The sequence below is a fragment of the Aplidium turbinatum genome, chromosome 4 (genome assembly GCF_918807975.1).
Source record: "Aplidium turbinatum chromosome 4, kaAplTurb1.1, whole genome shotgun sequence".
NCBI classification, from domain to species: Eukaryota; Metazoa; Chordata; class Ascidiacea; order Aplousobranchia; family Polyclinidae; genus Aplidium; species Aplidium turbinatum.
This window is the reverse complement of record NC_137475.1, coordinates 13796956-13822318: the sequence shown is the minus strand read 5'-3', so window position 1 is coordinate 13822318 and position 25363 is coordinate 13796956. Positions and strand designations below refer to the sequence as shown.

Genomic DNA, 25363 nt, shown 5'->3' with positions numbered 1-25363 from the left:
AACCTTGAAGAATGAAAAATAAATTAAGTTTGACCAAGAAAAACACTACTGAGAGGCATCTATCTTGCTTAAAATACAATAAAACCCTTTCAAAAAGTCTAAACTTCAGCAAAATCTGCCCAACAAGTCACTTTGATGTAAAAAGCAATTTTTCTATCAATACTTCACAAAAAACTAACCTACCTAGGTGTTTTTTCGCAAAACTACCTAGACTGACTTAGCAAATACGCGACCTAGGATCCGTTGCGACAGCTTCAGCTTCCACTCAGTTCGGATCGCTTGCGACGGCTTGCGATTGTCTGAGACCGAACTTACGAAATACGCGCGCAATGTAAACGGCCCCAATCACTTGTGTGTGATGGATCGAGCGATGCGTATTGTCGGAGTGCTTACGCACGGAAAACGCACGTAGTCTAAACCCAGCTTTAAAGTGACGTTATAAACGAACAAAAGACGTCTGGGGACCAATAAAAGGTGCTGTTACATGCGAATTGACGTTATAGGCGATGCTGTTGTAGCCGAACTACAATGTACGTAAAAGATAGGAATTCTGCCGGGACCGAGCGAAATGTGACGTAATAGGCGAATTGACGTTATAAACGAAGCCGTTATAGGCGATTTCTACTGTAATTATTATTGATGACCCTGTATATCAGTTTATAGAACGTGAAAAGAGGCTGACCGGTTTGACACCAAAATTAAACCATGAAAAGAAGGCAGAGAAACTGCCAGAACAACTACGTCCACACCAGGAACCGAACGTAAAAATAACGGTGATAGAAGTTATGCCCACATCAAAGCATATCTAGATTTATAAATTCTTATAAAAATGAATAAGTTCTGGCGCTACTTCTAAGCTTCAACTAATCGCTGCTTAGCGACTTTTACTATTTACTAAGCTTTCAATTGTTGTTGATTGAACGCAAAATGAGCCAGAAGAGGCATAATGTTGCTTTTGCAACGTCACAATTCCATTGTTTAGCAATGGCTACAGTAAAAGAGAGACTACTTTTTGATCTTTGTATTGGGGGCAAATTAGATTTGAAGAAAGTGTACTGTCAAGTCACAATTTTTTTACCAACCGATTTTTGCACCCATATCAATGTGGTGCCCACTGCCCATGGATCGAGCCATGCCTGCCATACCCTAGGTACGCCACTGCTTACTCAAACCAAGTTTTTATGCATAGCCTAGTAGCCTACTTGTTGAGCTCATTTGCAATAGCTGGTGGCAGAGCTAGACATAATGGTTTAAAATGTAGTTATGTTATTTCACAGCAAAACTTTGTAAGAAACCTCTATTTGATTGGTTGAATCTTGATCCTCGGACTGGGAAAGCTTCTTGCAGAGCTTAATCCTGGCAGTTTCTCATACTTGTAGAGGCTTTGAATTACTGACGCAGGCCCGGTCACCGAGATTGACAGAGTGAAGTTTCCGATTGTTGAAGCCTTGTTGCCGGGGAATTATTCCATCCATTAGATGCCGCTGAATGGAGAGCAGTCCTTAACGTGCGTTGCTCAAGCGCACAACCCGAGAGTCGAACCAGCGCCGCTATTGATCTTGAAGTTTCTTCACTCCAGAACGCGACTAACCGATTGAGCTATCGGGGCGGACTATCTATTGTAGTGAATCGTTTTGTTTGTTGCTGTAAACTTCATCCTGGATTACTAAGAACTAATGAATGTAGTTGTTCGCATGAAATTCCCTCTGAAGTAGAATATTGGAATCAACTACGTATTGGAGTCACTTTTTGAAAATACACTTGACCATGTCTAATTCGTGTTCAGGACAATCTATGCCTTGAACACGAATTAGTTTGGTAAACAATAATTGTGATTATACTGTATTGCAGTAGCTTATTTATCAAACTAATCCAATTAATCTTACTGTCCTTTCAATCAGGACCGGATTTAGCCGATGGGGGGCCCGGGGCACTTTTAAATCGGGGGGCCCCCGCGCAAAAAAATTTCGCGCCTATGGCGCGAAAACTCACCTCTACGTCTACAGTAGCATTAATCCAGTAGGCCTACTGCACAGCATTTTTCAGAAACTTCAAAGGCTGAAAGAAAGAAAAAATAACACAAAATCACATTTTTTCCACGTAGGGGGCCCTTCAAAAGTCGGGGGGCCCAGGGCACCTGCACCCTCTGCCCCTCCTAAATCCGGGTCTGCTTTCAATATTTTCTCCCATTGCTTAATTATATAGCCTATATAATTAAGCAATGGGAGAAAATATTGATATAGCCTATATTTTATTCTTCTGTAGAAAACCGCTATTTCTCCAAACATTTGGTCTGCTGCTGGTGTTGGCCAGTGATGAGGAAGACGCACGTTTACACAAAGTGGAGATTGCAGATATTGTCAGACCAAGTCAGGTGTATCCTGACTGTAATACGGAGAACACTTAGTCAAGCTGACCTGTAGGCCTACACAGCTTGTAAAGTATGACGTACATTTAGAGGTCCGTAGGATTGATTGTTCTTTAGGATCAATAGGAAAAGGTTAGGAATCAGCACTTTAAAGGTTAAACAATTAGGTACTTTTTTTTAGCCGAGCTCGTATATTCTACACCAAGTTGAGAAGTAAAAAAATAAAGTTTAATAAACAATAATAAAGGCAATGTTCATCACTTTAACCTTCAAATCAGTCATGTTAGCCTACTCAACGCAACAAACAGTTTACCAGCCTCATTTTTGTAATCTAAAATCGATTTCGCTAATATAGCATCTGTTCCAGACAATTGTTCACCTAATCAAACGTCATATAAAAACCGTTCAGGTCTACTGAATCTTAGCGTATTACGTCATGGAATTTTTCCTAAAAATGAGCCAAAATTGCACCATCGTTCGTAAGACTTGTGTCAAACCTGTTTAAACATGAAACATTGGATCACCACCTTTGAACACCTGTTAGAATTGCGTGACAATGTCTTTCATTATTGCGTCACAGTTACTGTTTACGTGAGTTTGAGATATCGCAAATTATTCTAGTCATTTTAAAATTGTTGCTTGAATAGGTTGGTCGCATGTTTAACTGTTTTGCTTAGTGCTTGTCAGCTGGACGAAAATTTCCGTCTTTTATCCAAGTAATCTGTTCTGTAGTGACAAATTTTTAGTGGTGTATCGCGTTGCACCCCATTTTCGACAGCTTTGAGGCTATTTTTACAGAAATACAATTCTCGAATAGACGTTTCCTGAAGAGTGTTTCTTTTCGGTCATTACATACAGACGAACGGATCTGGGAATCTTATGTTACAATTTTCCCACGAAGAGATTATGGTTTACCGCTGTGACCAGCATCCTCGGTATGATCTTGTCAAGTGCTTGACAAGATCATATTGAGTATGCTATATTAGCGAAATCAATTTGTTATTACAAAAATGAGGCTGGTAAACTGTTTGTTGCGTTGAGAAACAGGACTGAATTAATGATAAGAGACAGTCAACCGCCTCAAGTGGACAGTTTGCTGGGTTGGTTCACAAAAGCAGAAAAGTTTTATTAGTCACCTTAACCTTGTGACCTAACTTTGGCAGACTAAACGTAACCTATTATTTTGCCGGCTGGTCATTTCAAAGTTGTGCGGCCATGTTTCCGAGAGACATGTTCGGTGTCTTGTTGAGCATCACTGGAAAATACGTAAAGATGTGGCAGTGGTTTGGTTTCAGCAACAAACATAACAGCTTGAGTCCATCCTGCGTGCGAGCCCCAAAGTCGGCGAAAAAGATCTCCTAAAGAGAATGCAGTTAGACTACTTAAGTAGTTTTTTGCATGCGTCTACCTTTCAGTAAGAACATTACAAATAAATAATAGCCTACTGCACTGCAATATGGGTTGACAGTAACGACTTCTGTTAAAGATGCAGGTCTACGTTTCACTTTTAGTCAGGGATATCTAAAGGGGATACGAAGGCTCGCAGCGATTGCCATATTCCCACGACACTACCAGGGCTGTAGTTTGTAACGCGTTAAACATGCGGTTCTTTTTTAAATTGCAGAAAGTTTTGTAGTGCAGCTGCTACAATCAGCTACAGAAGACAGTAAGCAAATGTTACTTAGAGCATATTTAAAAGAATACTTGTTTGGAAAGACAGTTGAAAAGTTATCAGTCAGCTGTTTTTCTTAACAAAGCCTTTGCAGTAGGCTAAATGTTAAGTAACTATGTGGGTAATTCAATTAACAAGTAACCATCAGCATGCAGTGAATATCCAGGCCTGATGCTAATAGCGCAAGGCAGGTTATCATAACAAGATTTATTAAACTACTATCGGTGCCAATCGTCATTTTACGATAAACACAAGCCCTTCTATTGTCAGACGTAATAAAAGCATTCGTATCCCCCTTTTCAGATATCACTGCTTTGAGTACGTAGCTTCCTGTTTTTGCGCATGCAAGCATTAAGTTACCTGAGTTACCACGCGACTGTCCATCAGAAATATGCGATAAAGGATTGAGTCAATGTCTATTGTCTATGACAAATCACAAAAAGTAGAAAGTTGAAGATGATGAATATAAACATTACCTATTTCTTCATAAGCCTTGTTGGTAAGCGACCTGTTGACTTTGCAGCCATAATCTCTTATTGCTACCTGTCGAACGTGAGTGTCAACAGGAACGGCTTGTAGCTTATCCAAGGCCATTAAGCACACGCAGTCTGCCACCTTAAAAAAACACAAAAGTTAAAAGTTGATTCAAAAAAATGTGGCAAAATGTGTGTGACAAAGGAAACTGAATTTAGCTAAAGTTTTGAACAATTGTTTGGCTTCAGAGAATGGGAACCTATAAATAATAGTACTCTATTCCAGGTTGCTGACGTTTGTCTGGACTGCGGACGTTTTAGAGACCGTGAGAGCAACCGATTTTGGTTTCACTACCCGTGGACCGTCTGCTCCACTTGCTGCCTGAAGGACGAAACATTTGCTACACGTGCTAGAAAACTGTCGGAAAATGCTATGCCAAAAACTATGCATAACACTTTGGAGACCCTTTCAGTAATGAAGCGAAAACTGACGTAACGTTGACCACGTCATAGCTCAGAGGAATGCTTAGGGCAGTCTTACAATTTACGACCAAGGAAGTCATTGCTACATGAAGCCACGGAAAATGCAGAGCAAATATTCGTGTGTCGACAATAATAACCACAGGCTCAGACCGTGGACGAGCGACGTTCAAGCTCAGACTATCGCTTACAAACGAGATAATGAGCCCGCTGATGTGCAGAGGGCAGGAACAAAGTAGCATTCTAAAATCCTACCCAAAAAAATTACCATTTCCATATCGTTTCGACGTCTGGCAATAAACCGATGACGATCCACTGCTTTGCAACGCGCAGGCAATCAGAGCAAATTAATGCAAGCCTTCTAACTAGTCGCATTTGTTTTGCATAGTTAACAGCAGTTTTTCAGCTTGCAGTTCGAAAAGCATCCTAAATAGGTATTTGTTGAAGCATTTGCTAGTACCGCAGAAGCAAACAATACTTATTTTCAAAAAAGTGACAAAACTATGTCAAAACTATGCAAAACAAATGCGATTTGTTAAAAACTAAAATTACTTCGCTCTGAATGGTTGCGCGTTGCTAGGCGTTGATTCGGTGTATGATGTATTATAACAACTTTTGATAACCGAAATGTGCTTTTCGAATCAAGGATTTCCAAACTTATTGTGAACTAAAAATAAATCTAGACTAGACCTTCCTTCACATGTGAATTTGTGTTCGTGCAATACATTACACCAATCCAACTGGTTTGTGTTGCCTACTCCAATACTCGGGTCTGCTACTATTCGGTGAGTCCGATTTGGTAAGAGCCTTTTTCGGAGAGTTCCCTATTCGGTGATTTTTTGAAATTTTTTTTTAAAATTATTGGGTACCGTAGCCTAATTATCATTGCCGCTTTTACATCGTTTTAACGTCGCTAAACGTTGAAATAAGACCCTAACCCTGAAACAGCAATGATAATTAGGCTACGGTACCCAATAATTTAAAAAAAAAATCACCGAATAGGGAACTCTCCGAAAAAGGCTCTCACCGAATGGGGAACTCACCAAATCGGACTCACCGAAACGGACCATTCCGCCAATATTCCATATGGCAATCGCACAACATGTTTCTTTTCTTGACTATACAGACTACAGAGTCTAGTTTGCGGGAAGAAAGCTTAGAGTTTCGACAGTCTTCATTTTGCTTTGACACATTATAATTTTAATAATAAGCAATAACACATGATGGTGATTTATTTGCTACCCAATAAATTATTATCAATTTTTTCGAGCGTAATATTACTTTGTTCATTCTTGAGTGTGCAAGTTATTAATTCCTTCTGTAGTTACAGTACATGGATCAATGCAAGTATATCCTACATGCAGTAAATGATCTCACCTTCATCCCAACCCCGTGCAGCTTCGTCAGTTCACAAACTGCGGTAGAATAGCTTTTCTGTATGAGAGCCTTGAACCATTTTTGCCCGCCGTTCACTTCTACCTACAAAATATGCAAACGTCATCATAATGCATGCACAAAACCACATTTGCAATCACCGAATCGGACTCACCGAATAGTAGCAGACCCACACAACTTCAACCTTGGCTTGTTGGGAAACCAGTTTTGTGATGGAAGTATTTTAATTTTTAGTACCGTAGCCTAATTATCATTGCCATTTTAGGGTTAGGGGTTTGGGGTTAGGGGTTAGGAACTCACCGAATCAGACTCACCGAATAGTAGCAGACCCAACGTCATCATAATGCATGCACAAAACCACATTTGCAACCATGATACAGTGTCTTGCTTGTAAACATTGCTAGTTGCTACATGCCCTTGCGAACAGTTAATACAACTTACAAGGTCTAAAAAATTAAAATACTTCCATCACAAAACTGGTTTCCCAACAAGCCAAGGTTGAAGTTGTGGGGTCTGCTACTATTCGGTGAGTCCGATTCGGTGAGTCTGATTCGGTGAGTTCCTAACCTCTAACCCCTAACCCTAACCCCAAACCCCTAACCCTAAAACGGCAATGATAATTAGGCTACGGTACCCAATAATTTAAAAAAAAAAAATTGAAAAAATCCCCCGTTAAGGGATCGGACTCACCGAAACAGGCCATTCCGAAGTTGTGTAGTTGAGCCGGCAAAAGATTATGTTCGCTGTGCTGGGAACATTCAAATCACACAAAACTGCTCACCTGCCTAGCGCACTGCTCTATGTAGGACGCCCTGTAACCAAACCCGATCTCCCTGAGGCCAAGATGAACGCCAGGTTGGGCAAGTCTGTTGTAAGACGGAAAGTCGTGAATGGTGACACCGTCAAGCTGCAGCATCTGCGATGGAAGATATTGATCGCATTGTATCAATAATGTGTAGTTGTGTACCCACTGTACCGCATGGTTGATTATTATTATCGAGTCTTGCTGTTATGTGTTGCACTGCGAGTCATTTCACGACTACTTAAGGTTCTTACTATATGATGGTACCAGTAAAAATTGCAAATAAAACTTCACAGAAAAATAATATGACTGAAGCTTTCCACAATATACAGCTCATGTTGCAAGGTTTGTAGCATGTCTTGTGTGCACTGCACGCGTATCAACAAAACAAATCTGCTTAGCCGTGACCGACTCATTTACGTGAAATTAGCAAATTAACAACTGGCCTTGCTCTCAAAAGATGAAATACGGTAGCTACCTAAACAATACTACAGTTAATTATTCAGGGTGGCTGAAATGCGTCTTACATACATATTCTCACAAAATATATTGCTGCTTGTGTGGAGGGGTTTATGTCAAATACATCACAACTCTAAATAAATATTTAATTCCTTAAAACAGCTTATGAAATGTCACAGCAATATTTACTGGTTACATAAACAGCAGTTTATCAACAGCAATCCTAACTCCTTGGCACATCGCAAAAGATGGTGATTTATAATCATACTTGAATCCAAGCATCGAGGGGGGGGGTGAGAAAATAAAGTTACCGTTTTACCAAGGTTCGGTACAACGAGAGTAGGGGGACCAGTTCCGTTCTCTCGGTTGCCTCTCAGCAACTATGCCCACCTAATTTATTGCTCATTACAAGCGGTGTTTATCAACAACCAGCTGGGTGTCGAAATAAGATCGCATTATTGGAAATCTGCTGCGCCATTGCAATACACAGCACTGAACCAGAGAGGTAAAAGGCAATAGCTCTGGATTTCAGCACAGCTATAGGCATAGCCAACTAAGTTAAGGGTTAGTTTAGCATTTTCAACTAAAAAGTTGAAGAATTTTCGCCTCCAAAATTGAATCTGTCACTATTACGGCATCTCAAACGAAAGAAAAATGATAGAAAAGTATTTGCTCATGAAAGTTATCTCAAAGCAACCACAAGGACCGCACGCACCTTTCTACCATATTTAATGCACATCTTTTCAATCATAGGAACTATTCTTGAAATAGAGTTATTGCTGGAGCATAGAAATGAGATGAGAGTCTCGGCGGGGTCTTGGTTGAGCAATCGTATTCCTTTAAACTTTGCTGCAATTTTCGCAAACTTTCTAGAAGTGTTACAACTTTTGATATTATATTACTGTATAGCTTAGATACAATACTATGCAAATAATCTTTCAAAATTTACAAAAACGTAGGGAAAAGAAATAAACACGATGATAGTTAACATCATAATCAATAGAGGCTCTTATGATTGGGCAGTACAAATAAAAAAATTCCACTTTTTACATTGATTCAGAGTAAACAAGAAATAAAAGAAACCTCCATGGTGGCTAGAGAGGGCATTGACAGTCTTCGCGATGCATGTTGGTTGCTCAAGTTAGTAAAAAATGGGGGAAAAAAACGCAAGTCTTACTCATCCTTTTCACTCCAAAGATCATAGAGCTCCTCCAAATCAACAGGCAAGCGAAAATATTCCACAATTAATTTCCGTTCCCGAAAATGACACCGACATCGCCGGTTCTTCGTGCGCGGTTTCGTAGTGAGCACCTTTGGCTCGTCACATTGTTCTTTCGCTCTTTTTGATGGTCCTACAACAAATAACAAGCTGAGCGCGAATTCTATGATGACAACTGTTTAAATCATGATCGATTCTTAGGCAATGAATAATAATTATGTGTGTTTTTATATGGTGCTGTACTGCTGTATCATCCGCTACAGCCGTGGCCTACGGCTGCAGCCTATCGCAGATATGCGATGCTCCTCAACGTTTTACAAAGTGGACAGTCTAAGCCAGCAATCAAAATGCAAATTAACAGTATTATTTTAATAAGGCAGCGAGATTGTTTTGTGGATCAATGAGCTAAAATATTATGTAAGAAATTTCTTAAAATCGACTTGTCGACTTGATGTCTCGGGGCAAAGACCAGGCTTCTTTCAAGCAAAATGGAGAGATTAATAAAATGAAATTTGCAAAGCGAACAACTTATGTTAACATCATGAACCTGGTTGTGAAGGTTGAGACAGAGGACCGTTTGCTGATGTGGATGGCTTTTTTCTTTTTCGTAAGCACCAGTATGTCAAAGGATGCGCATTCATTTTCTCGGCTACACGGTTGCTGCACTCTGCATAAAAAACATAACAACAGTTCAATCCTGAAAGACACTTCTACAAAAAAAAATAGTATTATAAAAGCAAATGCAGTGACACTTTATATTCTTTTGTATTATACGTTATTGCAAGTGATTTCGCATTTTAATGATATATAATATATACCTGGTTTTGTGGCAGGAACTTCTTCTTTGTACTTTTTTCGAATGCCTTTGTTAAATGTCCAATGTGGGCATGCCAGTACTCTGAAGCTCAAACTGCTCAAATCTTGTTTTAATTGCCACACTCTGTGTGAAAATACACCAATAAAAGATGAATCATCGTATTTTCTCCACCTGCAAAGCAATTTTTCAAGTCCTATAATAATGTTGTCTTATATCCTTAACCTGTTGGCTAGACATGAAACAAACATTTCCAAAACCTTCAATGCTTATTGCGTAGTAAGCTTTATAGCCTTTATCCCCAGTTTACCATTCTAAAATCACTACTATCGACATTGGACACAGGCACAGTCATTTACAAAAGTTATTGACCATTCATACACCATTAAACATCTTGCTAAGCCTACTACTAATTATTGTTTACCACAAAGAGACCACTTTGTATATAGCCCTGCCCCTGCCCATAACTTTCAGAAACCTTGACCAAGTTTCAAAAGATTAGTTTTTAAGAAACAAAAGTTTTTTACCATATGTACGGTATACTAAATTTGAGCAAAATCAAAGAGATTGGGTGATATGGCCTAGATCGGTTGACATGGAGTGATTCCATGGAACAGGCTATTGGGATGGGTGTTGGATGCAGAGGAGAACTCTCCAGTGAACTGTCCAGAGATTTTTTGGTCTTGCGATATTTCAATTTGCCACTTGCCAATTTACTATGATGATGATTATCATTGTCATCTCATTCCCAAGACACAATAATTATATAAATCATGTTAGGAACACAATGTCAAACCACAGATTAATAGCCACCTTTACAGGTTAATGAGTAACAAGTCATGACAAACCTGAAAGCTTGACCACATGTTAGGCTTGTTTCCAAATCAAAAGTCTCTGATTCGCAACATATGACACACCATTCCAAGCTACGGAGATGCTGCCAGTTGCTCATTTTCACTTTTCTTTATGAAGCAAGATATAGGATCACAATTTATAAACAATTAATAAATTGTCTTGTTGCTTTGAGACAACCGTAAGAAATACATGGGCTTGGTTTGTATTTTCCTGTTGTTTTATCTTACTTTTAAACATAGAAAAACAGGAGTACAGACTTCCTGGCTAGTCAAAAGACAAGATGTTACAGCATTAGGTAAATAATTCATAGAAACATGTCAATAGCAAAAAGAAACATTAGCAATGTGTTTGAAGTTTGTTTTATGGATGTTAATCTATCCCTTAACTCCCTTAGACACCTTTTGGCAGGAATAAAAAATAAATCACACTAGTTTCATACTGGAGATCATACGACTAAATCCTATGCAGAGCATCTTGCTTTTAGGACAGGGCATTCAAGGAGATGTTGCATCGTTTGCTGCTGTCCACAATTACAACTTGTGCTTCCCAATGAATATCCCTAGTATCGCATCAACACCTTACAATATCTGTGGCACGAAACAGCTTAATCCGCTTTGGGGATTTTATTTCGGTACCACAAACCTAAGTTGTTTCTGGTAAAACACAAGGGTCGACTTGCCTTTGCTGAGCACCCCAACATCGGGAGCTCCCACTCTCACATGTAAGGCAACATTGACCAATGGGTGTAAGGACTGGCGACCCTCAATTGATATCAGGTTCTTGCTACAGCTATCATTGTTGGGACGGAAAATACGATGAAATTTGTCACAGATTTTTTGAAGTTTTTGTATAGGCAATGGCTATTTGACTGGCTCCGGTCTTATAATCTGAAACACTATTTGACCGGTCATGACGTCACTATATAGGCACTTTTTTCTTGATTTAGGGGTGGCCTTCCCCCCTTATGTAGGCTACTGTACCCTCCCTCAAAATTACCAAATCTGCGTATCTCAAAAACCACTTGAGCTAGAGATACTGTACGGTTTTGTGTCAAAAGATGCAGAAAAGATAGTTTCCTGTCTGCTTTCTGAACATTAAATGCATCTATCTTAAGTAGAAAAGCAGTTATTTAGAAAAAACACATTTTAGCACAAAAGGTAACTTACGATAGCATTAGCTCTATAAAAAATATGTGACGATCACGTCGATCAGTGTTCCCTCTAAGAAATTAGAACTTGTAAAATCTGTCCAAATCTTGATTTCACAATCTTTTTTGTGACCACGAAACCATCTATATACAGAATTTCGTTTATTTTCTCAATTTTTGAACCTTAGAAGGAACACTGGTGACGATATTCATTTCAAAATGCAATTCTGGTGAGTAGCCTACTGCAAGAAGCGATATTATCGACAATATTGTTCTTGTTGCAATTTGGAAAACAGTTTCCTATATTCAGTAACAACTTACACAAGAAACTGAAGTTGGACCTCATCTTTATTTAAAAGTTTGTTAAAATCCTGGATTACAGCAACTCCTCTCTCTGCTCTGTCATTGACTGCTGAAAAGTCCTTTGCTATGTGTAAAGCTTAAATAAATCAGGGTTGAGAAAAACCCGGGTTTTTTTGGGTTTTATTTAAAAAAGATGCAAAAAAGGTAGATTCATGCTTATTTCACCTCAAATACTCTATTTTACCAATGAAGTGCCTCTCACTCACAGTACATGCTGGCATAACTCAATAAAATAATGCACTAGGGCTGTTTAACTATGAGGCCTTCTTGCATAAATGAGTTTTAGTGTAGTACAAAGTGGCAGTACTTGATTTTTGTGTACAGAAATATCCACTGTATTTTCAATTTATCTTCGGAAATTTACTTCACAATCACATCCTTAAGTCCTAATCTGAAGTTTGTTTTAAGTATATACCTTGTAGTACTTTGGTTCATTTTTTCAATTTTCTTATAAAAATTGAACAAATATGATGCTCTGGGTTTTTTATGGGTTCTTTTAAGTGGGCTTTTTAAAAAAAAAACACCCGGGTTTTTTTGGGTTGGTAAAATACCGACAACCCTGAAATAAATGCACCATATTCAGTCCAATGAGCAGGATCCTTCGAAAGTATTACTTCATCTACACCTAACAGCTGAAGAAGCTGTTTTGAATTAGAGGTGCAAAACTGTTCTAGACCTTCGTTGCCAAAAAAACGCATCTACTTTGACGCTTCCTCTCCTTGATAGACGTTCTGCTGTTTCATCTAACATGGTTGCCAGTTGCCACCATTAGCTTTTTACTTTCCAGACAATCGAAACTCAAACAAGGCTGGTCAGTAGTCATCCTAGGGTACATCCCAAACAGCAAAATCCGTCATTTTTACATCGATTTAACGTCTGCAGACGTTAATTTAACATAAATATGGCGGAATTTGCTGTCTGGGATGTTCACATTTAGTCAGGATTTTACGGAATTAGCAACGGAAAAAGCTATTACTGGTTAAAAAACCAAAGTTAAAAAAAGCCAAAAAGAAGCCAAATTACAAAAAAGCCAAAAAGAAGCCAAATTACAAAAAAGCCAAACCGTAAATCCTCCAGCCAAAGGCCTTTAAAAAGAGCCAGATTTGAGGAATTTGGCTTGGAAAAAGCCAACCATCGTCATTCTGGCAGAATAGTTTTTCCGCTTTCCGCCTAAAAAAGTCATCCGTGAATAAGTGCGAGGCATAAAATGCGACCTGACATACCTTCGAACATCTTGAATAAAACAATAACCCGAAACACGTGCCACTTAAATTTTACATGCATCGGATTCAGTATTAAATTAACTTTCCAGGGATGTGCATCAATGGGTGGGCATTTGGAAGGAACTCCCAGCAGAACGCTCCAAATATGGAGGATACATTTACGATAAACATTAAAATAATACGATTTTAGCATAATAGACACCTCTTCAAACATCTTCAAATATAACTATAATCCGCAACACGTGCCACGTAAAATTTACATGCATCGGATTCAGTATTAAATTACCTTTCCAGGGATGTGCACCAATAGGTGGGCATTTGGAAGGAACTCCCAGCAGAACGCTTCAAAGATGGAGGATACATTTACGATAAACATTAAAATAATATGATTTTTGCATAATTGACACCTCTTCAAACATCTTGAAATAAAACTTTAATCCGCAATGCGTGCCACTTAAATTTTGCATGCATCGGATTCAGTATTAAATTACCTTTCCAGGGATGTGCACCAATAGGTGGGCATTTGGAAGGAACTCCCAGCAGAACGGTTCATAGATGCTGGAGGAAATATTTACGATAAACATTAAAATAATATGATTTTTGCATAATTGACACCTCTTCAAACATCTTGAAATAAAACTTTAATCCGCAACACGTGCCACTTAAATTTTGCATGCATCGGATTCAATATTAAATTACCTTTCCAGGGATGTGCACCAATGGGTGGGCATTTGGAAGGAACTCCCAGCAGAACGCTTCAAAGATGGAGGATATATTTACGATAAACATTAAAATAATATGATTTTTGCATAATTGACACCTCTTCAAACATCTTGAAATAAAACTTTAATCCGCAACACGTGCCACTTAAATTTTGCATGCATCGGATTCAGTATTAAATTACCTTTCAAGGGATGTGCACCAATAGGTAGGCATTTGGAAGGAACTCCCAGCAGAACGCTCCAAAGATGGAGGATATATTTACGATAAACATTAAAATAATATGATTTTTGCATAATTGACACCTCTTCAAACATCTTGAAATAAAACTTTAATCCGCAACGCGTGCCACTTAAATTTTGCATGCATCGGATTCAGTATTAAATTACCTTTCCAGGGATGTGCACCAATAGGTGGGCATTTGGAAGGAACTCCCAGCAGAACGGTTCATAGATGCTGGAGGAAATATTTACGATAAACATTAAAATAATATGATTTTTGCATAATTGACACCTCTTCAAACATCTTGAAATAAAACTTTAATCCGCAACACGTGCCACTTAAATTTTGCATGCATCGGATTCAATATTAAATTACCTTTCAAGGGATGTGCACCAATGGGTGGGCATTTGGAAGGAACTCCCAGCAGAACGCTTCAAAGATGGAGGATATATTTACGATAAACATTAAAATAATATGATTTTTGCATAATTGACACCACTTCAAACATCTTCGAATAGATATATAATCCGCAACACGTGCTACGTAAAATTTACATGCATCGGATTCAGTATTAAATTATCTTTCCAGGGATGTGCACCAATAGGTGGGCATTTGGAAGGAACTCCCAGCAGAACGCTTCAAAGATGGAGGATATATTTACGATAAACATTAAAATAATATGATTTTTGCATAATTGACACCTCTTCAAACATCTTGAAATAAAACTTTAATCCGAAACACGTGCCACTTAAATTTTGCATGCATCGGATTCAGTATTAAATTACATTTCAAGGGATGTGCACCAATAGGTGGGCATTTGGAAGGAACTCCCAGCAGAACGCTCCAAAGATGGAGGATATATTTACGATAAACATTAAAATAATACGATTTTTGCATAATAGACACCTCTTCAAACATCTTCGAATAGATATATAATCCGCAACACGTGCCACGTAAAATTTACATGCATCGGATTCAGTATTAAATTATCTTTCCAGGGATGTGCACCAATAGGTGGGCATTTGGAAGGAACTCCCAGCAGAACGCTTCAAAGATGGAGGATATATTTACGATAAACATTAAAATAATATGATTTTTGCATAATTGACACCTCTTCAAACATCATGAAATAAAACTTTAATCCGCAACACGTGCCACTTAACCCTATCTGTAGCGACACGGGGCTTTATGAGGACGCCCCACTCTAGAAGTGAAATATTTCACAGAAGGAAATATGCTAGAAATGTGAAATTTCTTGACTTTTAGTTTTTATTCTTTGCGAATTTTCTAAACCTAAACTGGTCATTTTTGTACCTTCCTGCCCTTCACAATAAGCATTTCGTCTGAGGTGACAAGACATTTTCGTCTAATGCTAGTAATATATGTGTTAATGTTAGTGCAATATAAATGTTAGTGCAGTTACTTTGAAATGTAAAAACGCCTAAAAATAATTTATATTTATGGGCAAAAGTAATTTTTTGTTTAGTTTAGCATTACTTTATGTGATAATTCCAAAATTTCAATTTTGAAGCTATTTTCGGGAAATTAGAATAAAAACCTATTTTCTGATGTCTTTTCATCTCAAACATTTTATTTCAATAAATTTGTTGAGTAAAAATTTAATTTCTATACGCACAATACACATGGCTATTATCTTGTAAAATATTTTGGCTCTGTGATTTTCACAGCTTCCGCTATTAGCGATTAATTAGCACGGAGCTAAAATAGCCCGTGACGTGCTTTCCGCGTACAAAAACAGCTCGTATTAAGATAGGGTTAAATTTTGCATGCATCGGATTCAGTATTAAATTACCTTTCCAGGGATGTGCACCAATAGGTGGGCATTTGGAAGGAACTCCCAGCAGAACGCTTCAAAGATGGAGGATATATTTACGATAAACATTAAAATAATATGATTTTTGCATAATTGACACTTCTTCAAACATCTTGAAATGAAACTTTAATCTGCAACACGTGCCACTTAAATTTTGCATGCATCGGATTCAGTATTAAATTACCTTTCAAGGGATGTGCACCAATGGGTGGGCATTTGGAAGGAACTCCCAGCAGAAATATTTCCTCCATTTTTGGAGCGTTCTGCTGGGAGTTTCTTCCAAATGCCCACCTATTGGTGCACATCCCTGGAAAGGTAATTTAATATTGAATCCGATGCATGCAAAATTTAAGTGGCACGTGTTGCGAATTAAAGTTTTATTTCAAGATGTTTGAAGAGGTGTCAATTATGCAAAAATCATATTATTTTAATGTTTATCGTAAATATATCCTCCATCTTTGAAGCGTTCTGCTGGGAGTTCCTTCCAAATGCCCACCTATTGGTGCACATCCCTGGAAAGGTAATTTAATACTGAATCCGATGCTTGCAAAATTTAAGTGGCACGTGTTGCGGATTAAAGTTTTATTTCAAGATGTTTGAAGAGGTGTCAATTATACAAAAATCATATTATTTTAATGTTTATCGTAAATATTTCCTCCAGCATCTATGAACCGTTCTGCTGGGAGTTCCTTCCAAATGCCCACCTATTGGTGCACATCCCTAGAAAGGTAATTTAATATTGAATCCGATGCATGCAAAATTTAAGTGGCACGTGTTGCGGATTAAAGTTTTATTTCAAGATGTTTGAAGAGGTGTCAATTATGCAAAAATCATATTATATTAATGTTTATCGTAAATATTTCCTCCATCTTTGAAGCGTTCTGCTGGAAGTTCCTTCCAAATGCCCACCTATTGGTGCACATCCCTGGAAAGGTAATTTAATACTGAATCCGATGCATGTAAATTTTACGTGGCACGTGTTGCGGATTATAGTTCTATTTGAAAATGTTTGAAGAGGTGTCTATTATGCAAAAATCGCATTATTTTAATGTTTATCGTAAATATATCCTCCATATTTGGAGCGTTCTGCTGGGAGTTCCTTCCAAATGCCCACCTATTGATGCACATCCCTGGAAAATTAATTTAATACTGAATCCGATGCATGTAAAATTTAAGTGGCACGTGTTTCGGGTTATTGTTTTATTCAAGGTTTTTCGAAGGTATGTCAGGTCGCATTTTATGCCTCGCACTTATTCACGGATGACTTTTTTAGGCGGAAAGCGGAAAAACTATTCTGCCAGAATGACGGTGGTGGTAAAAGCCAACCTGGTAACCAGGGTTGCCAACCTGTCTTCAACAAAAAAAGCCAGACCTAGTCACAAAAAAAGCCTAAAAAAAGCCAGAAGAAAATACCTGAAAAAGCCAATTAGTATTCATTAAACATACACATATAAAAAGTACACAACCAAATAGTGTCCCACCGAACGTTGACTTCAGCGACAACGGAGAAATATAGTTAATGAAAACACAAGCAACTAGAAAATTTTCTAGTTTCGGCTCCAAAGCGACATTCGGTCGGACACTACAACCAAATATAAGGTAGAAATTACTGCTCCGATTGACGCTGACTGAATTTTTTTTCTAAAAAAAATTGGAAAAGATAAAATTAAGGCAAAAAAAGCCAAAATTAGCCTATGTTGGCTTTTTATTAATTTGACAAAAAATTGATGAAACATGAAAAAAAGCCAGAAAAAGCCTAATTTTTTGGTAGGTACATTAACATTACCCACTCGTCGAAAAAGCGTAGCCTACTTGCGATTCAGCTGATTTCAGTCATGTGACTCGACACGTGATATTCTGATCGAAAGGTTTTGATACAAAGAAATTTAACTGAATGCCTTGCCACAACCAGGGGCGCCGGAACGACTTTTGACTGGGGGGGGCAAAATTACGAAAAAAGGGCACTTTTGTTTACTAAAAGGCCAATTTTTTTCAAGTTTTAAGATAAGATATAGCGACAATGTTAATCTATCAGCTCACTATGTATTGAGTAATGATAGCCTACAAGTGTCCAGTATACAAAGAAGGGCATCATGCTATGTTATAATAATGTAACCTACTGTCAAGCCTTAAAGCAGCCTGCGGCCATGGCCGCTAAGTAGTGCTTGAATCACCGCCGGTGCTACCTACTCAATCGGCCAAGTTTGGCCGCCGGTCTCTTCTAGCCAATTGTTTAATTTCGTAATAGAATGATCGTGGATTAACTGTCGAAAATATGTAGTATCAAAGAGTGATGCAAAATTAGGTCGGCGCGTCGTAATCACCACTGTTGTATTGTGCGGAAATATTTGTTACGGTATTGATGGAATATATCCATCTGCGATCACCAGCGCTGTAAGTCTTGTTTGTAATTCCCGACGTTTATTTTCACAAAGTCTTAATCCGAAGTGCTAATTTACATCGGCTGGCAATATTGTCGTTTTTATGTCGATTTGATGTTGTCGGACATTGAATCGTTGTTAAAAAGGAGAACTAGGTTAGTTGACATCCCAGGGGAAAACATTTTTTGATCATATTTTGCAAAAATTATGATTCTTTTAGTAATGTCCTTCACATCATTGAAATACTTATTTTATTACCTTGCCGTCACCGTCAACACATGTCGAACGTTATTTTTCGTTGCTAAACAGAATTCTAGGTGAGTGGCTAACTTCTTTAAAATCAGCCACATTGGAGACACTCGTGCGAGTATCGTTAGATGGTCCCGCAGTAGCCTACTAGATTACAATCCCGATAAAGCAGTTATTGCGTGGTGCAACGATTCTATTGTAGGACTTCGCCCAGGCCCAGACTTCAACAACGCTATAACCCAGGTAGCAACAGTCGACGTGCAGCTGGCGTCATTAGGGCGGCGAGCGCTCACATTGGCGACATCGAAAATCGTTAGCAGTAGGCTAGCGCTTGAATGGCGAATATCGTTATGAATTTTTTTCTTTAATGTTTATCGATTTCTGCTGGCTTCACGCCATCGACTTTCGCGCGAGAGACGCGCTTTCGATATTCGCTCGTTTTCCGCTGACAACGCGCCGTCGAGTTTCCTACGACAGGCCGCGCTTCGTGCTTGATTAGAAAAATTCGTCATCATACCGTTTTAGTTGCGCTTGATTGAAGTCACGTGCCATTTCAAACAAGCGGTTGATTTGAGTAGGCTAATTGAGTTGAAGCCTGTTTGTCCTTTGTCTAATTGTCAGTGGTGCCACTTCTAGTCTTTTTCACCAGGTCTAGTGATTTTGGATTGCATCTAGTGTTCTAGCGTTTTTTTTTTAGCGATTTAGCTTTATGTTGGTGTGCATAAGTTTGGACAGTGTTTAAAGTAGCCCCACCTATTTTTTGTTTGTCTGCATCAATGTGTTTGTAGTGCTTTTTAAAGTGGACAGCAAGTTTTTTGTCTGGTTACACCCAATGATGACCAAATTTGAGATATTTAGCATAAATACTTTAAACAATACACACAAAACTTGTGTTCGATCTTAACGCTAGCCCGCTAGCCAATGGCTAGTGAAAATTTGCGCGGACTAGTAGAAATGTTGCAGTAGGCTACTAGTCCGATTGGCTAGTGAAAATATTCGCCGGTGAAAAGTTTTGGTTTACAAAATGGCGGTTGGTGACGTCACTCTGAAATACTGCAAATATTTGCTTGCAAGAGGCGAAATTGCACGAAGGCTGCAAAGTAGGTCAACGAGCACGTGACTACTTTTTTCTCGCAACTTTGCTAGACATGACACGTGTGGTAGTGAGCACGCCTGCACAGAGAGGTCAGAGAAGCCAGCAAACCAAAGCACTTATCTTAATACGTCATCAGACAAGTGAAAAGTCAGTAAACTGGTCAGACTAGTGAAAAATCGTGCGGGCTAGTGAAAAAAAAGTTAAGATCGACCCCTTGAAATTTTCAAATAAATGTGAAAAGTGTTTAAAGTAGCTAGCATAGCCTACCGTACCTTATAATAGGCTTGCATTTTGTCGGCTTACATTTGATGAGTATGGAGTTCTTAGACTACACTACCTCAGAGATTGTGAGTAATATTGCGTTTTTGACAATATATTTGCAAAGGCCAAATTTGGGATAATTTTGTTCGCCCCCCCCCCCAAAAAAAATGTTTTACTCTCCTACGGCTATGATTTCAGGGCTCTCAATATCAAGGAAATTCAGTTCTATTTCGTAACTTTAAGGACTTTTAACACTCACTAACGCCATTGGCTGTCATTTTAGATTTAAGCTTTGTCTGTCTCCTGATTTATGTTTTAGTTATAAATTGCTTTATCATGCTCATGCGTCTAAATATCAACCTGGTGCATCAAAACGTGGAGCTACCGGTACTGCTTCTTCAGAAAGTGAGTTAATGTTACATTACAGATGTTCATGTTTTTTTTCGCTTTGCTGGTGGTAACTACGGTATATAAATCATACTTAAAAAAGATTAGAACCTTCTAATTATTCAACTGCTCAGTTTTAATTTTTAAAATTTGGGTGTTGGTTAAGCATCGGCCGCCTTGGTCAGTGACGTCACTAAAATGTGTGACGTCATGCAAAAAAAACCAACTACTTTTAGGAAGGGTGCAAAAACGCGGAATAAAAGTAAAAGCGGAAAGGCTATTGATTTTTAAATATTTGTAGTGAATAGTGCCTCCTAGCTTTCTCATTTTTGCTCGGATTTTAATAATTTTCCTATCGTTGGAAAGCATGATGCCTCATCTACAGTAGGCATTACATTTATGTAGCGCTAACTTAAACTTTACTATTTTGTACCAATTCTCCGCAATTCAATTTTTACAATAAAAATATCAAACCAACACAAATTAAAAGAGTATGTCTTGCTTTATTCATATGTTAACTTTCACATTTATATCTAATCAACAAAACGAGCAATCGTTGTTCAAACGTAACCGCTCGACGAAGCTTTTTTCCAATGCATTTTTCAAGGCGATTCGATCGTGGTTCAGTGTAAGCCGCCCACAGTTTGCAGTGATCGATGAATACTGCCTCCACCAAATGTGTTGTAGCTTTCTCATTTCTGCGCGGATTTGAGAAATTTTACCATTGTTGGAAAGCACGATACTGCATCTATCCGATTTAATTGGTTGCAAGTTTAAAGTAGGCATTATATTGATCTAGCGCTAACTTAAACTTTACTATTTTGTACCAATTCTCAGCAATTCAATTTTTACAATAAAAATACCAAACCAACACAAATTAAAAGAGTATGTCTTGGTTTATTCATATGTTAACTTTCACATTTATATCTAATCAACAAAACGAGCAATCGTTGTTCAAACGTAACCGCTCGACGAAGCTTTTTTCCAATGCATTTTTCAAGGCGATTCGATCGTGGTTCAGTATAAGCCGCCCACAGTTTGCTGTGATCGATGAATACTGCCTCCACCAAATGTGTTGTAGCTTTCTCATTTCTGCGCGGATTCTAACAATTTTACTATCGTTGGAAAGCACGATACTGCATCTATCCGATTTAATTAATTGCAAGTTTAAAGTAGGCATTATATTGATCTAGCGCTAACTTAAACTTTACTATTTTGTACCAATTCTCAGCAATTCAATTTTTTAAATAAAAATATCAAACCAACACTAATTAAAAGAGTATGTCTTGGTTTATTCATATGTTAACTTTCACATTTATATCTAATCAACAAAACGAGCAATCGTTGTTCAAACGTAACCGCTCGACGAAGCTTTTTTCCAATGCATTTTTCAAGGCGATTCGATCGTGGTTCAGTAATAGCCGCCCACAGCTTGCAGTGATCGGTGAATACTGCCTCCACAAAATGTGTTGTAGCTTTCTCATTTCTACTCAAATTTTAACAATTTTACCATCGTTGGAAAGCACGATACTGCATCTATCCGAATTAATTGGTTGCAAGTTTAAAGTAGGCATTATATTGATCTAGCGTTAACTTAAACTTTACTATTTTGTACCAATTCTCAGCAATTCAATTTTTACAATAAAAATATGAAACCAACACAAATTAAAAGAGTATGTCTTGGTTTATTCATATGTTAACTTTCACATTTATATCTAATCCACAAAACGAGCAATCGTTGTTCAAACGTAACCGCTCGACGAAGCTTTTTTCCAATGCATTTTTCAAGGCGATTCGATCGTGGTTCAGTGTAAGCCGCCCACAGTTTGCAGTGATCGATGAATACTGCCTCCACCAAATGTGTTGTAGCTTTCTCATTTCTGCGCGGATTTGAGAAATTTTACCATCGTTGGAAAGCACGATGCTGCATCTATCCGATTTAATTGGTTGCAAGTTTAAAGTAGGCATTATATTGATCTAGCGCTAACTTAAACTTTACTATTTTGTACCAATTCTCAGCAATTCAATTTTTACAATAAAAATACCAAACCAACACAAATTAAAAGAGTATGTCTTGGTTTATTCATATGTTAACTTTCACATTTATATCTAATCAACAAAACGAGCAATCGTTGTTCAAACGTAACCGCTCGACGAAGCTTTTTTCCAATGCATTTTTCAAGGCGATTCGATCGTGGTTCAGTAATAGCCGCCCACAGTTTGCAGTGATCGGTGAATACTGCCTCCACAAAATGTGTTGTAGCTTTCTCATTTCTACTCAGATTTTAACAATTTTACCATCGTTGGAAAGCACGATACTGCATCTATCCGAATTAATTGGTTGCAAGTTTAAAGTAGGCATTATATTGATCTAGCGCTAACTTAAACTTTACTATTTTGTACCAATTCTCAGCAATTCAATTTTTACAATAAAAATATCAAACCAACACAAATTAAAAGAGTATGTCTTGGTTTATTCATATGTTAACTTTCACATTTATATCTAATCCACATAACGAGCAATCGTTGTTCAAACGTAACCGCTCGACGAAGCTTTTTTCCAATGCATTTTTCAAGGCGATTCGATCGTGGTTCAGTATAAGCCGCCCACAGTTTGCTGTGATCGATGAATACTGCCTCCACCAAGTGTGTTGTAGCTTTCTCATTTCTGCTCAGATTTTAACAATTTTACCATCGTTGGAAAGCACGATACTGCATCTATCCGAATTAATTGGTTGCAAGTTTAAAGTAGGCATTATATTGATCTAGCGTTAACTTAAACTTTACTATTTTGTACCAATTCTCAGCAATTCAATTTTTACAATAAAAATACCAAACCAACACAAATTAAAAGACTATGTCTTGCTTTATTAACCTAACAAATTTCACGTTTATATGTTATCTAGAAAACAAGAAATCGTTGTTCAAACGTAACCGCTCGACGAAGCTTTTTTCCAATGCATTTTTCAAGGCGATTCGATCGTGGTTCAGTATGAGCCGCCCACAGTTTGCTGTGATCGATGAATACTGCCTCCACCAAATATGCTGTAGCTTTCTCATTTCTGCTCGGATTCTAACAATTTTACCATCGTTAGAAAGCACGATACTGCATCTATCCGAATTAATTGGTTGCATGTCCAAGGTATACAGTACATTTATCTAACGCTAATTTAAACTTTACTATTATAACATCAATTACTCCAAAAGTGATATGACATTTGGACAACACCATGAACTCCAAACAGACTTAAGCAATGATATCCATAAGCAGACAATAGGCAAAAAGTGTTTACTAATTCCCTTTAACTGTGTCTTGCTTGAACATTTTTAATTATTCCAGACATGTTGGATCAATGTGCTTGGCCTGCGCAGTTTTTGAAGTCAAGATTCAGTTGGTCAAGCAAAAATCGTAGGCTACACATTTAGCCAAACGCAGCAGCACCACTTTTCAAGATTAAACAATAGAAACCCTTTAATGATGCAAAAATCAGTAGTCTTAACAGCATCAAATTTTACGTCTTGAAGCAGTTTAACATCGCCTATCTTAATACGAGAAGTAGAATGGGTTGACTTTGGTCCAGTTATGAGACACCGCTTAGTTTAATTTTGCAATGGTTCTGGGAGTCTTAGATATATTGGCAAAACTCGCTCTTTTAATGCAGTTTCGTTTAAAATAAGACAAACTTTGTTTTAGAGACATAGAAACTGAAAGCATTATTCTCAATCTCGTGACGTCACACGCGTGCCAAAGGGAGGGTTGTAACCCCCACTCCCCCCCCCTTGGCTACGCCATTGTGTTGTACATTGCAGGTAGGTCATCTATGCCAGTGTTTCTCAGCCGGGAATCCGCGGACCCCAAGGGGTCTTAGAGCGATTTCAGAGGGTGCGTGAAAGGTTCCGAGTTTGCAGCATGATTGATAAATTACGAAATTTAAAAGTAGGATGTGCTTTATTTGTGTATTACCGTGATTCTCAAACTGTAGCCTACCTTGCGACGTTCTGGTGCGTCGTTTGAAATTTCAAACGACATCGTAAGAAGGTTTGGTTTCCTGACTATTCAAAAGCTCGTTTTAGGGCTACTAAAACAGCCCTTTTTAGGGCTACTCAACAATACAAAGAGTAGTCCATGTTGTGCGAATTTTACACTTAAAAACGACAAAGCTTTCACAGCCATAACAGAGAAATTGTTTCGTTTGTTTGGATAGGTATGCTATAGGCTACTCTCTAAACAATTCTGAGGAGAGAGAGTTTAAACTTGAATTGTGTTGCGTGTACTTTGAAGTGAAGAAGTTACCAAAACGGCTAGCGTCTTGCTCTTGCTCTAGCTATGAGAAACATCAGTTTGTCCCATTATAACATTTATACTGTAACACTTTTGTCTTGACCGCGTTGCGACAACATAGCCCACTGTACAGACAATGACACATCACAGATGCAATACAACAAAAGCCGAGACATATAATCAGTACATTGACAAGGAGGTATATTTTTTGGACTCGGACCCGAGATGATTTGAGGGTCCCGCAACCCTTCCGAGAGGTCCGGGAAATTGAAGAAACTAAGTCATATATTAATACAAAGTGCGTTTTTGTTAGAAGTGCCTTGATTAGGGGCCCGCGAATCTCATGGGTACCGAGCAGGTGCTCCGAGAGGGGGAGGGAAGTCGGGCAACTTTCTTCCCTAGCAAAGCACTGTAAGGAAAAACGAGTAGTTTTTCGTTTATTTAAGTTTGAAGGAGTCCCTTTTTGCCACAAAAACAATAGTGTACCAACTTAAAAAATTAACAAATTTTTGGATGAAATAGGCAGTTCCAAATATTTTTCGATCATGGATAGATGCTATTTCAGATGTTTCTCATCAAGAACAAATCATTCCGTAAAATGGGTTGACATTGGCCATCAGGGGTGACTTTGTACCAAACAAAAAATTGGTTATTGGTTAAC

The 25363-nt window shown here is 38.2% G+C and overlaps 1 protein-coding gene across 2 annotated transcripts; it reads right to left on the bottom strand.

Annotated features, from left to right (window-relative positions):
* Positions 1–2550: 2550 nt before the first annotated feature.
* LOC145768640 (N-glycosylase/DNA lyase-like) lies at positions 2551–10796 on the bottom strand. 2 transcript variants are annotated; one of them, XM_082580188.1, is made up of 9 exons: positions 10531–10796; positions 9687–9856; positions 9416–9535; positions 8827–9001; positions 8365–8518; positions 7170–7304; positions 6371–6472; positions 4517–4655; positions 2551–3726 (listed from the first exon to the last, which is right to left on the bottom strand). In XM_082580188.1, the coding sequence occupies exons 1-9, from the start codon at positions 10632–10634 to the stop codon at positions 3563–3565; spliced, it is 1263 nt and encodes a 420-aa protein (XP_082436314.1). In that variant the 5' UTR covers positions 10635–10796; the 3' UTR covers positions 2551–3562. The 2 variants fall into 2 exon arrangements, with proteins under 2 accessions (XP_082436314.1, XP_082436315.1); XM_082580189.1 differs by having other exon boundaries at positions 9687–9808.
* Between the last annotated feature and the right edge of the window lie 14567 nt (positions 10797–25363).

Bases quoted from the DNA above. Each gene is read 5' to 3' on its own strand.
- LOC145768640 (XM_082580188.1), bottom strand. From the start codon at position 10,634: ATGAGCAACTGGCAGCATCTCCGTAGCTTGGAATGGTGTGTCATATGT. The intron at 8,519-8,826 runs GTAAGACTTGCG...TAACACTTCTAG, and splicing joins CTTTGGAGTGAAAAGGATGA to AAAGTTTGCGAAAATTGCAG. The intron at 3,727-4,516 runs GTAATGTTTATA...CATTCTCTTTAG, and splicing joins CAAGGCTTATGAAGAAATAG to GAGATCTTTTTCGCCGACTT.